Consider the following 13,908-nt stretch of genomic DNA (forward strand, 5'->3'; position numbering starts at 1 on the left):
CGAATGTTTTTTGTAATGAATCACTTCTTAAACTTTGTGAATAGCTTCTCAGACTGTCACCACAACATCCCTTGTCTTTTCCACTGCAAAGCTGACTTGCAGACTGCTTGCAGGCAGGCGGCAGAGCCAAGGTCTGGGCCATGCTGCATTTGCCCCTGTGCTGTTGTGCACCCTCTGCTCCAGCTTGTCAGGCTGGCGTATCTTCACCGTGGGTTTTTCTCCATTGCCCATGCTTATTTGGGGTTTTTACCTAGCAGATTTACTGGCATAAAGCTGTATTTGAACTGACCAAAGAATCCAACATAAGCGCTTGCCAAAAGACAGTTTTGATCTTTTCTGGCTGCCGCAGGCTGTTTTCCTTTTCAGAGACAATCACAGGCATGTGATCCTGATTCAGAGAAGGATTTGTCCTGTCTCACTTGTGTGAGTCAGGCATTTGTGAGGAAAGAAAGAAAGAATGTGATTTTTGAAGAATATATCTCCACGGATATGTCAGGCTGCAGTTTGGCTATTAAGAAATAAGCCTCACTTGCCTGAGAAAAACATTGTCCATAATCTCAAACACCTTTTCTAGCTGGGAGGGAGCTACACTGGAGAAAGAAGCCCTCTTCTAGACAAGGGCATGGCCAAGTGAGAGCGCCTCCTGTTTTAGGCAGGCTGTGAAGCCCCTTCCTATAGTGCCATATCGGTCTGCTTAGTTAGAGGGTTACGACAGGTGCCTCTGTCCAAGATAACACTTCTACTCCTGATAATTTTGATATGCTGTGTGCTGCTGGGCATGGTGTTCATCTCCTCTGACATAGGAATAAGCTATGGCTCTTTATGGTGCTGCTGCTAGCTATATGTAATAGCTCTAATAGTATGTCTACCTCAGTCTGCGTATATATGAAGTATTTATTGCAGGTTTAAATACAGGTATTCCTAGCAGTACAAGTGGTAGATGCAATTATCCGCAAAAGAGAGAGAGAGAGAGAAAGGGATTTGCATTGCTGTGAAACAAAGACAATGAAATGCAGCTTATGCTTCTCCTATGACTTTGGTGCTTCAGGATCACAGTTTTAAAACTGTGCCTTAATGAGCATAGGGCCACATTGACTTCATTCTTACCTAGGAGATGACTTTCTCATAAATGCACATAAGAAATCATTCTTATTCTGTGTTAAAAATACAGTGATAATTAAGGAATACAGTCTTTGCTTCAGCTCGTTGCCAGAAAGCTTGCTGTAGCAGTGGAAGGGAGCGAACCATGAGAACTGAGTAAGTATGTGTATGAAATGAATATGTGCTGCTGACTACTCTGCAGCTGCAAGCTCAAGCCAAGACTGTCTGTTCTAATACTAAAGTAATATTTTAAAGGTGGATTTCATTTCTAAATTTTAAGAATTAATGCTTTTCTGAAATGTCTTTAGAGAATTGAAACATCTGGGTTTCTTTAGATGCTTCAGAGCTCTTTGAAAAAGCAGTTGGCAGCAAACATCTCACATAGTGAGAAGTATTTGGTAGCTCTGAATATCCATACATGATATGGGAAATCTAATATGAAGGCTTATGTCTGTCTGAGTAGAATGTTCTTACTGAGCACGGAGGAGAGGATTGCTACTTCAGCTCAAAAAGCATTCACAGAAAAACTGTGCTTTGAATTCTTATCTTTTTCAGGAACAGGCAGTTGCTATCATTATGTATCATTTTTTTTGTATGTTGAAGTCTTAAGAAGTTTAAAATTTTCTCATAGCGGTGTATGCAAAATGTCACAGCTACACTCAAAGTTCACTGGTTTAGGGTGATGTTGCATCTCTGTGATGCAACCAGGGTCCGTACTAAATGCCATTGCTAATTTCTGAGCACTTGTTCATCACTAGTATCTTTGATGCTACTGTATGAAGTAGTGTACTCAAAACCAGATGTTTTTGTGGTCTCTGTTCTGAGCTAGAAGTTTCAGGATACTGTTCTAAGCTAGTACTTGGTGTCTCATCCCACATTTGGTTTGCTTTAAATAGCAGACATTTGGGGATATTGAAATTTGAACTCAAAGAAAACAACTCAAAATAAAGGTCAAGAAAAAAAAAAAAAAAGACACAAATAAATAATGTGTGATGAGTGATATTCCCTAGAGTTATTTGGAAATTCACTAGTACAAAATACAAAGATCTGGACGTTTTCTATTTCTTGCTGCTGCATCACTGTTATCATCTGAATAGTTGTATTACACTTTTGGTGTGCTCCAGGTTTTCAATCCATTGCATTTTAAACTACTTGACATTTACACTATTTGATGCCGATATACTAATCTGTATGTCCCTTTAATGTCTATAAATATGTTTCATTGTAGCAGCAATGTACCATCTCAGTCTTTTTTTGCTCAAGGCTTGCACGTTGTAAAAACTAAGACAAATCTAGAATATAGAACCAGCCAAAACCACAAATTCTGATTTAGACCTACTTGGCTTTTCTGAATCATCACGAGCTCTGGGCAGAGAGTCAGCCAAACTGGTTTTCTCATCAGTGTTGTGTAAACACAAGATGTTTCCCTGGGCTAAATATTATTAAGTAAAGAAGTCATGTTTATTTGAATTTTTTTTAAATGTCACACGTTGTGTGAAAAATGAATAATATATAAAGCTACCTTCTAGGGAAATCAGCTCAGGTTTGAACACAAAGTAGTTTAGAGTACCCTTATTTTTTTATTTGGTTCTGTAAGTGTTTTGGAGAAGGGTGCTGACAAAGCTTTTTTGCATTGCAGGAGAATTAGCTTTGGGAATTGCAATTTCATTTCAAGTTACTAAAAGAAACCACACATCGTTAGTTCATAGCTCTACCATGCTATGATTTCAATTTTTAAAATTGGAAGTGAAGGGTCTGCAACTGCCTAGTGCATTCCTGGAGAAAATGTAGGATGCATAGGTGCAATTAGAAGTGGCACAAGGTTTTAATCATGAGAATGCTGTAAGTTTGTAAACACCAAGGACTGCTTCCTTGACATCCCATCTTTTTTCTTCTGGCACCTCCTCTCTTGTGCCTTAAATCTTTCAGGAAATCACCCTTCATGGTGGTTTAATAAGAGTCAGTTACCTGGTTGAGCTGTCATATGCCAAGCACTCATTTCTTTTCTCTTCTTGACGGTCCTTGCTGCCTGTAGGTCTGGCCAAACACCAGCAGCCAGGCAGTGTGTGTGTAGTCTGTTCATTCTGGTCTTTGAACTGTGCTGTTGGCTGCCACCATGGATATTCAGCATTGAATGATAGACATCGATATGCCAGTAGATTCATCTCCTTGCAGCTTTTCACCACTCATGTTGTTGAAGGGGTTGAGATAAGAAGATTAGAGGGAAATATAGATAACACGCAATAGGAACTGAGTGGGAATATAGCATATTCCCTTTTTGACCCTGTTTGGCAGTGTCGGTTAAGAGACAGAAGCTAGTGATGGAATCAGAAATGTATGATGCAGCCTAGTATTACTGGGTTTTGTTTTTTTAACAGAAACGAAGTCTTTACCAAAGTCTGCCAGCTTTTCAATTAGAGCTTGCTTTCTTCTCAGACCGATGCAGTTTGTAAGTCTATAGGCTTTAGCTCCCTGACTGTCATCCATATTCCCATATTCCCATTTCCAGCTGGCATATCCCTTACACACAGTACACGTCAGCTGAACAGCAAGTAAATTCTATTCTCATATAATTTTTTTCTCTGAGCATCTCCACATGCATCTAGTTTTAGTTTGAAGGTTTTATTTATTTTAGCTACCTGCTTTCATAAATGAAATGAAATGCTTTCATAAATGACCTAACTAAACCTGTAAGAGTGAGCTTGCCATTCTCAAAATTTCTTCTCTTGTTACATGGATCCTTTCTTGGTCTTCCATGCTCAGACATCCCACGAGGAAAACACACTGCTGTTTGGTGTAAGGTCTGAATGAGTGTGTGGACTCGGTATTGTATGGATTCTGTCATATAAAAATATTTGTGTACTCAGAATAGGATTTATATTTTCATAGCTGTGCTGTTATTTTGGTTAAGGAGTCTTAATAGGAAATGTGGACTTGAATTGTTTTTCCTGAAGAGTAGTCTCAAGAGTATGGTATGGCTATTGCTGTTACTCAGTTGATCTTATTTGATAGGGAAGGGATAAGCAGGTGTTTTGGTGAGTTTTTTTAAAGGTACTCTAAGGGTCACACCAAATTGTTCCATTTTCTTTACATACAATTGTGGTGTATTGCTACAAAAAAAAAGAGTATGTTTCAAGAGAACAGAAAGCTGGTTTTCCAAGGAAGGATGTACTGTATTTCTGTGTAGTTGTGTTGACCGCATTACAGTGGAATTAGAATCATGGAATCATTAGGGTTGGAAAAGACATGCAAGAACATCTAGACCAACCCTTCCCCTACTACCACTGTCACCCACTAAACCCTGTCCCTAAGCACCATGTCCAACTTTTCCTTAAACACTCCCAGGGACAGTGACTCCACCACCTCCTTGGGCAACCCATCCCAATGCCTGACTGCTCTTTCTGAGCAGAAATGTCTCCTCATTTCCAACCTGAACCTCCCCTGGCGCAACTTGAGGCCATTCTCTCTCTTTCTGTTGCTAGCTATCTGCTACTGTTTGGGCAGTGAACATGTTAACTGTTTGGGCAACTAACTTGCTTAAATGTTTGAAATTACTATTTCATCTAGACCAAAATTTCAGGCATGTAATTAAAAGTGAGACTAAGGAAAAAGAGAGACCAGAAAAAAGCAAATTGGGCACTACGTGCAGTGGTTTTATTTTTAATTTAAATTTATTTTTATTGGTTAGTTAAAGAATCTTGAGCTATGAACTGAATGTGCAGTTTTGTTTTCCATCTTTTAATACAGTCAAACATTTTAGCAAACAGCAAAGATGATGCTTTCACTTTCAAAATCAGCATCTATTGTCTGATTACAGAATTTGTTATCATAGCCCTTGAAGTTTTTTATTCTGCTGAAATCTATGGTTAATTGTGGCCTGCTTTTTTTTTTTTTTTTCCATTTTGTTTTGTTTACAACTTCTAGGATGTGGTGCTACTGGGAAAACAGTTGTATGACATTAAGAATACCATTCTAAGATAATTCAAGTCCAGTGACTGGATACTCCTTTGTATGCTATTTAAAAGATTGATTGGAGGCTCTGCCTAGGAAAGAGGGAGTTGAATAATATTAATACAGTATTTTTAGACAAAGTCTGTCTGTGCTTTTAGTATTTGTTTAGCTGTGATTCAGCATGAAGGGTAATGGCAAAGTGCAATGTGTGTATATCCTATCCTATACAAGTAGGAGGTGATAGGAAATGACTGCAGCATTCCTCTGTGGTGTAAGTAAAGCAGAGCGCCTTTAAAAGTAACTGCACAATGACCTACACATCACAGTCTTTGTACAGTGATATTTGCTTAACTCACCTTACGAAGAAGACAGTTCTTAGGGTGGAGAATTTAAAACCAAACACCCCCCCCCCCCCCCCCCAAAAAAAAAAAAAAAAAGAAAAGAGAGAAGACATGCATAGATGCAATACCAGCTCTACAGTCTCAAAAAAATCAAATTGAGACATTAAAGACATGAAAAAGGTGACTGTTTTTTATCTTTTTCTCCCTTTCAATAGTGCGGCTTCATGACAGCATATCAGAAGAAGGATTCCATTACTTAGTCTTTGACTTGTAAGTATGACTTTTGCATATGTTTAGCATGTTGGGAACGTGGTATTCAAAACACTTAGATGTAAATACAACCTCACAAGGTTAATGCATGAATTTGGTGCAAGGAATTGGACAAATAAATGTAAATAGAGCTAGTAACATATTTGGTCATTTGCATATGTAAAAGCTAATTTGTAAGGGTCACTGTAAGAATTCCACATTAAAAAAATATTTAAAGTAGGGATACTGTTGAATTGGATTTTAATATAAAATGTAGGTGTGTAAGTGTTGTGGTTTAACTCGGCTGGCAGCTAAACACAGCCGTTCGCTCACCCTCCCTTCTCCCTCTCTGGGATGGGGGAGAGAAATGGAAAAGCAAAGCCTGTGAGCTGAGATAACGACAGTTTATTAAGATCGGAAAATAACAACAACAACAACAACAATAATAATAATGACGATAATAGTACTACTGCTAATAATGTGTACGAAACAAGTGATGCACGATGCAATTGCTCACCACCCGCTGACTGATGCCCAGCCTAACCCCGAGCAGACGGCACCCCCACCCCAGCTAGCCACCCCTATATATTGTTCAGCATGACCCCAGATGGTATGGAATACCCCTTTGGCCAGTTTGGGTCACCTGTCCTGGGTCTGTCCCCTCCCAGCTCCTGCTGTACCCCCAGCCTGCCTGCTGGCAGGACAGAGCGAGTAGCTGGCTTGGTGTAAGCACTGTTCTGCAACAATTAAAACATCAGCGTGTTATCAGCACTCTTCTCATCCTAATCCAAAACATAGCAGCCTACCAGCTACTAGGAGGAAAATTAACTCTGCCCTAACTGAAACCAGGACAGTAAGTAAAAGTTGCATGCTGTCTGCCAAAGCTAAACCAACATACAATTCAGGAATTCACTGCAAAGGTTGTCTGATAAAGGAAACATAAACAAATGTGGAGGAGTAGCAAATCCTTAGTGCTATGTTGACAGGTAAGCCTGATTTCACTAGAATGAAAAAGATCATATGAATTTTATTGCTGATTTATGGTTTACTGATATGTATGATTAGTTTCATTTTGACTCTTTTCAGAATACAAAATGCCCAGCATACAGAAAGGAATTGTTTTTCTCAATTTACTCTATGAATTTGAATCCTGTGAGCTGTTGGAGCATGTGTGTGTGGGAAGAGGATGGTTACAGAAAGGGATAGATGGGGACGAAACCTTGTTTCTTCCAGATAATGGTGTTTAGTAAAACATGACAACATGAACATAAATATAGCAGACTCTTACCTTTGAAACAAAAACACTAATATTCGTCACAATTCTCAGTGATGGGCAAACTCTCCAATCATGTGAAAAACTACTGCTTTTGGTTCTGCATATGGGCAGACATGAATGGTTGGTAATTTTCTTGCAAAACTGACATATTTAGGTAAAACAATTTGTTTCAATTGCATATTTTTCCACGGCAGTTTATGGATGTGACAAATTCCCACCTCCTCCTGCCCCCACTAAGAACTTTCTTAGGCCCAATATGTTTTTGCTGGTTAGAATGAGAATACATTATTGCCCTAGAACTGTGAAATAGCTCACTTCGAAGCTATTTTATTTGCTGACTTTTAAATCTCTGGGGACTTCTTCTAGACTAGAGTTTAGACTAGCAATACAAAAATATTAAATACATGGTCTGTCTGCAGTGAAGACGTTTAGGGTTCAGTACTCTGATCTGAACTGGGCACAACAGGAACTTAATATCTGATTTGTATATATCCCAGGTAAGTGTTCTGACTGTTCACTTAAAATCAGCTCTAGGGCACGGCATGCATACTTGTTCTCTGACATACCTATTTTTGTTGTTGTTTTGTTTTTCTTTTAAATTAAGGGCTACAAAGGAAATCTTTCTGTGTGGTACTGCTGAAATGTTCTTAATCCTGAACTCTTCCAGTAAATGCATGTAGAATTGCTAGTTCTGGGGACAACATCGCTTTTATAAACTGATAGTATTTTAATTTTGTGCCATATTATTTTACCATTAGAAACTGACCTACTGTAATTGCATTAGTGCATTTTTTACCTTAAATTGAATATCTAATGTCTGCTATATCTCAGGAGATTACGACTGCAATATGAACTAGAAGGAATATGAACAGAGTTGTAGATATCAGTATCTATATCTGGGTACTTACAGAGTAAATAGAAGCATGTGTTCAGCAATAGGAAATAATATATAACCCCAAGGTACTGTCTTGCCAAAAATAGATTGCGTACCAAACATTCTGCACTGGACTGGAACTTCCTCTATTTCAATGTCACTTCCATTCAGGAAAAACATACAAACAGACTCATACATCTGTTGTTCCTCCAGAGCAGTCTGCACATTTTTGTTTTTCAATTTCTTCCAATAAGGAAATAAGGAGGGCTTCAATATATATGTACAGATTTTTACCTTTTTTTGGTCAGAAATAATTATTTTGCAAAAAAGAAAATGTCTAAATGGTAAAGGTGGTAACTGTACTGACAGATACCAATCTTTGGTAGATAAGTATCCTAATTAGTAAGGATGGCTTTTCACAGTTTATCTTGCATTCAAGCTAAGAAAGTACTGCTTTAAATAAGAAATTATGGCTTTAATACTCACTAATACTATGGATTAGTGAAACTTCACCTTTAATGCAGTTATAGATGTGGTTTAGTGGCTTGTTTAAAAGAAGTACATAAAAGAGCTGCCACAAAAAAAGGTGCCATATAGACTTCTTTAATATGAAGACCAAGTAATGTGCTTTCATTTTTTTCCAACTAAAGCTCGACTGTGGTGTAACACTGTCACTCCACCCACGCATACCATCGTGTTTTTTATCTTAATGATTTCTTTCAGACTGTGTGGGATTCAGTGCTACTGTTTCTTCAGAAATTTCCCTTAAACTGCATCCCACATAAAGTACAGAGGAAGAGTTCTTTTTCTTGAATAGAAAAAGATGATCATTGTCACATTCTATTTTGAATTTCTAATAATCTCTTTTTACTAAATGTCATAGAGATGTCTGCAATCTGAAGGAGAAGCCTGTTGCTTTGCTTCTATACCTCAGTGATAGTTATGCTTTCATATGGAGAGAGAAAAGTGATTAATGTTCCCTGCTACGGGCTTGCGTTTAGGTGAAGAGTTCTAATGCCAAAATGGGAAGGTGGAAGTCTTAAATTCCACTTGGAGTTTAGACATTTAACACTGAATGAAGTGCTTCCTGCTAGGAGTGTTTATTTTACAGAGGTGTTCCTGTAAGAAGCACTGAATATGGGAGAATTATCTACACTGAAGCTGACATGCCATATATATGTAATTATGCTTCAGTTGCTGACTCACTGGCCATGGACATACAATTGAAATATGTAAATGGCCAGTTAGTTCTGGAGCATGGGGGTTATTTTGTACTTTACTAGGCAAAGCAGTGATTATCAGTGTCTCCTTGGTGTCACTGCCAAGGAAGAGAGTCATCTTACTGATCTACTGACATGATCTTCCTTCAAAAAAAAAAAAAAAATAAACAAGCCTTCAGCAATACTTCACACAAGCAAAGGACTCGTGCCTGTTATGTTTCTCCCACAAGACACGGTGATTTCTGAATAATGAGGTGTGCACAGTAAGACTGGCAATGAACTCCATAAGTTTCTAATTCCTCTCCCCTTACTGATTAAAGCAACTGTAGTTAAGATTTTCATCTCTTCATCAACCTGTTTCAGTTGCTAAGCACATGTGAGGTTGTTTTCGGTATTAATGATGTTATGTGAGTTCAAATTCAATCAATTCTGTCAGTATTAATTGCTGTATCTGAATGGAAACAGCTGTAGCCCTTGAAGACTCTTGTGCAAGTCCGTGAGATTCTCTTTGCTCAGTGTCTCCCATTTTAATGCACTTGTTGACATGCAACAATTGGCACATTTAGAATCCTGGCGTCGCTGCTGAATTCCAAGTGGAGGGACTGTAGTGTGTATAAGGAAAAAAAAATACCCAAAAAAGCCTAGTTGCAGAACAATCTGCCTACAGTAAGTGTCTGAACCTTTGAGTCCTTTTCAGGAGGAGAAAGGTCAGAAATAAATGTAAAATAATATATTAACACTGTCATTTATGTAGGACTGTTTCCTCCCACCTTCATTATGCTGTTTAAGAAATATGAAATGTAAGCCAAGAGGAAAGAAGGTTAATGTGATCATCAGCAGAGGCTTTTTTTTTAGCTCGCTTTGCTAATTTGGGTTTTCATTTTCTCGTATTCAAAAAATTTCATTACAAATTGAATATAGTACATGAGGTAAATATTTTTGTATATATTGTTATGAATGTTTCCAACAAAAAAAGTGGCATTTAATATTCTAAGCACAGTAGTGTTTTTTTAATTGATTGCAGAAAGTGATGTCAAAAAGTCTGTGTTTTAATATACCTGTTGGTAAATTAATGAGAAATAACATCCCTTGTACGTGGAATCCTTCTGCTTGCCTCTCTGTGGCTTTTCTGAAAGATATTCCTGGAGAGGCTTGTTATTTCTACATGGGGTTTGTAATTCTTTTGTTTGAACAACCCCATGTGCTTTATTTGCTGCTTTTTTAGCATGCTTTTCAAGAAAATTACACAAGAACAAGAATAATTAGTGAGAGCCCGTGGCTTTTAATTTGTACCCTGAAAGTCACTAGAGCCCGTACCCTGAAATGTCCCATCATGAGCTAGGAGCTCACTGAAGTCAGCAATATATCTGTATCGGAAGGGCACTGGGATCCATATCATTCCTCTTTTAATCTTGTGGGGAGAAAGCAGCTTGGCAGCTGTTCCTGTAGCTTGCTAGTTAGCGCAGGACCAAAACCGGTTGGTTTTTATTTGGTTGGTTTGGTTTGATTGTTTTAACCTTCTGGTTTACATTCTTCATTTCTGTTGTGTACGGCCTGGATACATTAGAAGATCTGACTGTACTGGGAGTTGGCTTCTGAGTTAAGGACATAGACTAGAATCTATGTGTGATTTTTTTTTTTTCAATATATCAGTTTTTCGTTATTTTAGCTTAGAAAAGAAAATGTTTAACTGAAGCAGTAGTCAACCGATAAATTACAAAAGGCTATAATATATATAATAGGATTTACTTTAATTTCAGAGATCAGCCTAAGTATTTCTGCTGATCAGCAACACCCCCAAAAGTTCTGATTTCAGCACACCTCTCCCCATAAGGCAATTCAATGCCCCTGCTGGTCACAGAGCAGTGCCTCTGAGCCATGCATTCACCGAAGAGTACATGATTCCTTGATTTGGTTGATGCCCTTCACTAAGCAAGGAAAACCTCATAACTAAGGATCTCATATTTGTGTATTTGTATTCATGCTAGCTATCTCAGATCATTCCCTAGTCATCATGTTCCAGAACTGTGGATAGAGGGAAAAAATCAGCCTAGTGAAAAGATGGCTAATAATGAGTAGAAGGCTTTGAAACCACTTTGGTATTAAAGCATGGAGAATAAAAATAAAGTTATTGGTATTGGCTCTGTTCCTTATTTATAAAATTAGTAAATAACATCGGTTGGTAAGGATCCCTTGAGGCTATCTGGTCTAACCCCCTTCTTGAACCAGGTCCAACTGAATCAGGTTGCTCAGGGATTTGTTGAGGCTGGAACACCTTTGGGGATGGCTGTACCTCTTTAGCATTTCTGTTGTTCCAGTTTGTCTGTTGCCTTTCATGCTGTCTCTGTGTGCCCGCTCATTAGGGAGTTGTAGACAGCAGCGAGATCTCTCCCGAGCCTTCCCATTTTAGTGGTGAATAAACCCAGTTCTCTCAGCCTCTCCCTGAACATCGTGTGCTACAACTCTAACCGCCTCGGTTGCTCTCCATTAGACTCAATTCTGAACGTCAGTATTGGAAAGGGCAGAAGGGCAGACTTTTGTGGTCTCATGAGTGCCCAGTGGTAGGGAAGAATCATTTTGCCCAGCCTGCTGGCTGTCCTATACTGGGACACAGTTGACCTTTTTTTTTGCTGCATGGGCAAGTTGCTTGCTCACGTTCAGCGAGCAAAGGTTGCTAACACTGCTGTGACGAATTTTTCAGGCAGAGGCTCAGAAGATACACAAGTGTTATGACTTCTCTTAGTCCCCTGCACTACCTGCCTTTGTTACAGCCTTCTTTACATTATTTGTCTTCTAAGAATTATTCCTAATGTATCCTTCAGAGTGACAGCATTGGAATTACTGAATACTTGTTTGCTTGTCAGTGAAATTCATCTGCTCTGTTCTTATTTTTTCATCTTTTAACAGTGGTTAGCAATGCTAAGCAAATGTTTAGTGTCAGCAACTAAGAGTGCATTTTTTTATTTTTTTCTTTCCTTGAGAAGAACATGCATCAGTTTGGTGTTCTCTCCCACTGAAATGCACTTTGATGACAAAAGGTTTTTCTTGGCTTGGATCAAAAATGAGTGTTTTAGGGAAGAATAAGATCAAAGGATGCTTTGTTTTTTCATACATCACAAAATAAGAATTAATCCCCTTTACCAGAACTGTAGTAGAAAACATGCATGCAAAAAAGAGGTATCAAAGAATGTCAAAATACGTGTCAATTAAGCATTTTGTGTTATAGCAATCTAAGTGAGTTTCTGGAAGGTAGAAGGCAAAGAGAGAGAAAGTATGAATTAGGCAACCTGCTATTTTACCTCCTACAGATTTTATTGCAGACTTTTGCACAAAATAGTTACCTGAAAGTAGTTATTTTCTAAAGTCAGTAAGATATGAACTCAGAAAAAGGATGATATAGCACAAATGTACATGTAAATGGAAACACACACAAATTAAACACACACACACAAATTAACTGGTTTTCTCAAAGCAGAAAGGGGTTGTGTTACTGGTTGAGCAGATCATTTCTGTCATCATCTAAGTGACTGAATAACTGAGATCTATGAGGAATTGTTGGTAGTAGAGTGAATTAGAAATGAATGCTTTGGTTTTGAAGATTCTAAGTATCCTCATTTTTAATTTCCTAATTGTATTAAACTTAATTGTATTCAGTACAGATATTCACTATAGTATAGATTTTTAAGCATCTTAATATTTAAGCATCTCATAACCTACTCGAGCTTTTAACTTTGGGACTTCATTGGGATTATACTGTGTAATATGAAAGCTCACTACCTTCATAAACAGTAATGAAATATGACCATTGATTCCCCAATCTAGGAGTTACTGATGTTGGCATATCAGTAGGATCAAGGTTTTGGAAAGCAGGAATCAGGCTGACTCATGCGTTATGTTTGGAAGTGCTCTGTTTAGGCTGTGCCCAGGGGTACTCCACATTGTGTGCATTTTCAAGCTTTGTATCAGTTTTCAACAGTTGAGCACAATGCTTTAAATATATGAAGATTTTAATTTAACTATGAAAATATACCAGTGAGTTCCATAAAAGAGAAATGTTAGAATATACTACTAGGAAGATCCTCTTGTTTCTTTGAGTTCATTCTCTTGTTGACACAGGCAGACAAAATTTTTTGTTGTTTTGTTTTGTGTTCTTTTAGACATGATTTTATTTAGAAGCTCATCGATCTTCATCTTAAAATTGAGCATCTATCTCTGTTACTTTACTAAAATCGTCTTCCTTACACCAGTTTTATAATTGTTACAAACCCTCTCCTGATTTTAAGCATATATTTATACACAGATGCTGGATGTTCATTTATAATTGTATCAATATTACCCCCTAAACTCTCCTCTATGGAGAACATGATTTGTGATTTTTGTCTTTAGTATTTATTTTTAGCCCCCTTAAATACTGTTTTGCTAAGCTAAACTGACTTTGCTTCTGCAAGAAGGTAAGATGAGTAAGTGAATGGATAGCCAGGTAGCAGTTTTCTCCTCGTTATGGCTGTTTCAATCCCCACTTTGAACACAAGTGACCAGAATTGTGTACAATATACAAGGAGAGGTTTTACAGCTGTATGTAATGACATTGCTGTCAAATGCAGTCCAAGACTGTGGCAGTATCCTGCTGGTGATTCATTATGGACTGTCATCTTTTGATTATAACAACACAGTTGTGTTTTTTTTTTTTCTTTTTAGCTACTTCCTACTATCAAACTATTGGTTATCCTGTGAGATCCTAAGTATGCAAGCACACTCTGTTGCTTCTGTTACTTTATCCCCTGGCTTCTGCACTTCTTCCTTTGTGCTGTTAATGCCTCTTAATTTACTCTAAGTGGCAATTTCACTAAAGTATTCCTGCATTCTTCGATAACTGAAAACATTTTAGGGGAAAAA

The 13,908-nt window shown here is 37.9% G+C and overlaps 1 protein-coding gene across 38 annotated transcripts in view; it reads left to right on the forward strand.

The window, feature by feature from the left end:
* Positions 1-13,908, forward strand: part of CAMK2D (calcium/calmodulin dependent protein kinase II delta) — a 165,472-nt gene that overhangs the window by 90,650 nt on the left and 60,914 nt on the right. For all 38 annotated transcript variants that reach the window (XM_027456588.3, XM_027456558.3, XM_027456562.3 and 35 more), the window contains one exon: positions 5,609-5,663. In XM_027456588.3, the coding sequence (XP_027312389.1) occupies positions 5,609-5,663 (55 nt within the window). The remainder of the gene's footprint in view (positions 1-5,608; positions 5,664-13,908) is intronic.

Source organism: Anas platyrhynchos, chromosome 4, assembly GCF_047663525.1.
Source record: "Anas platyrhynchos isolate ZD024472 breed Pekin duck chromosome 4, IASCAAS_PekinDuck_T2T, whole genome shotgun sequence".
Lineage (NCBI taxonomy): Eukaryota > Metazoa > Chordata > Aves > Anseriformes > Anatidae > Anas > Anas platyrhynchos.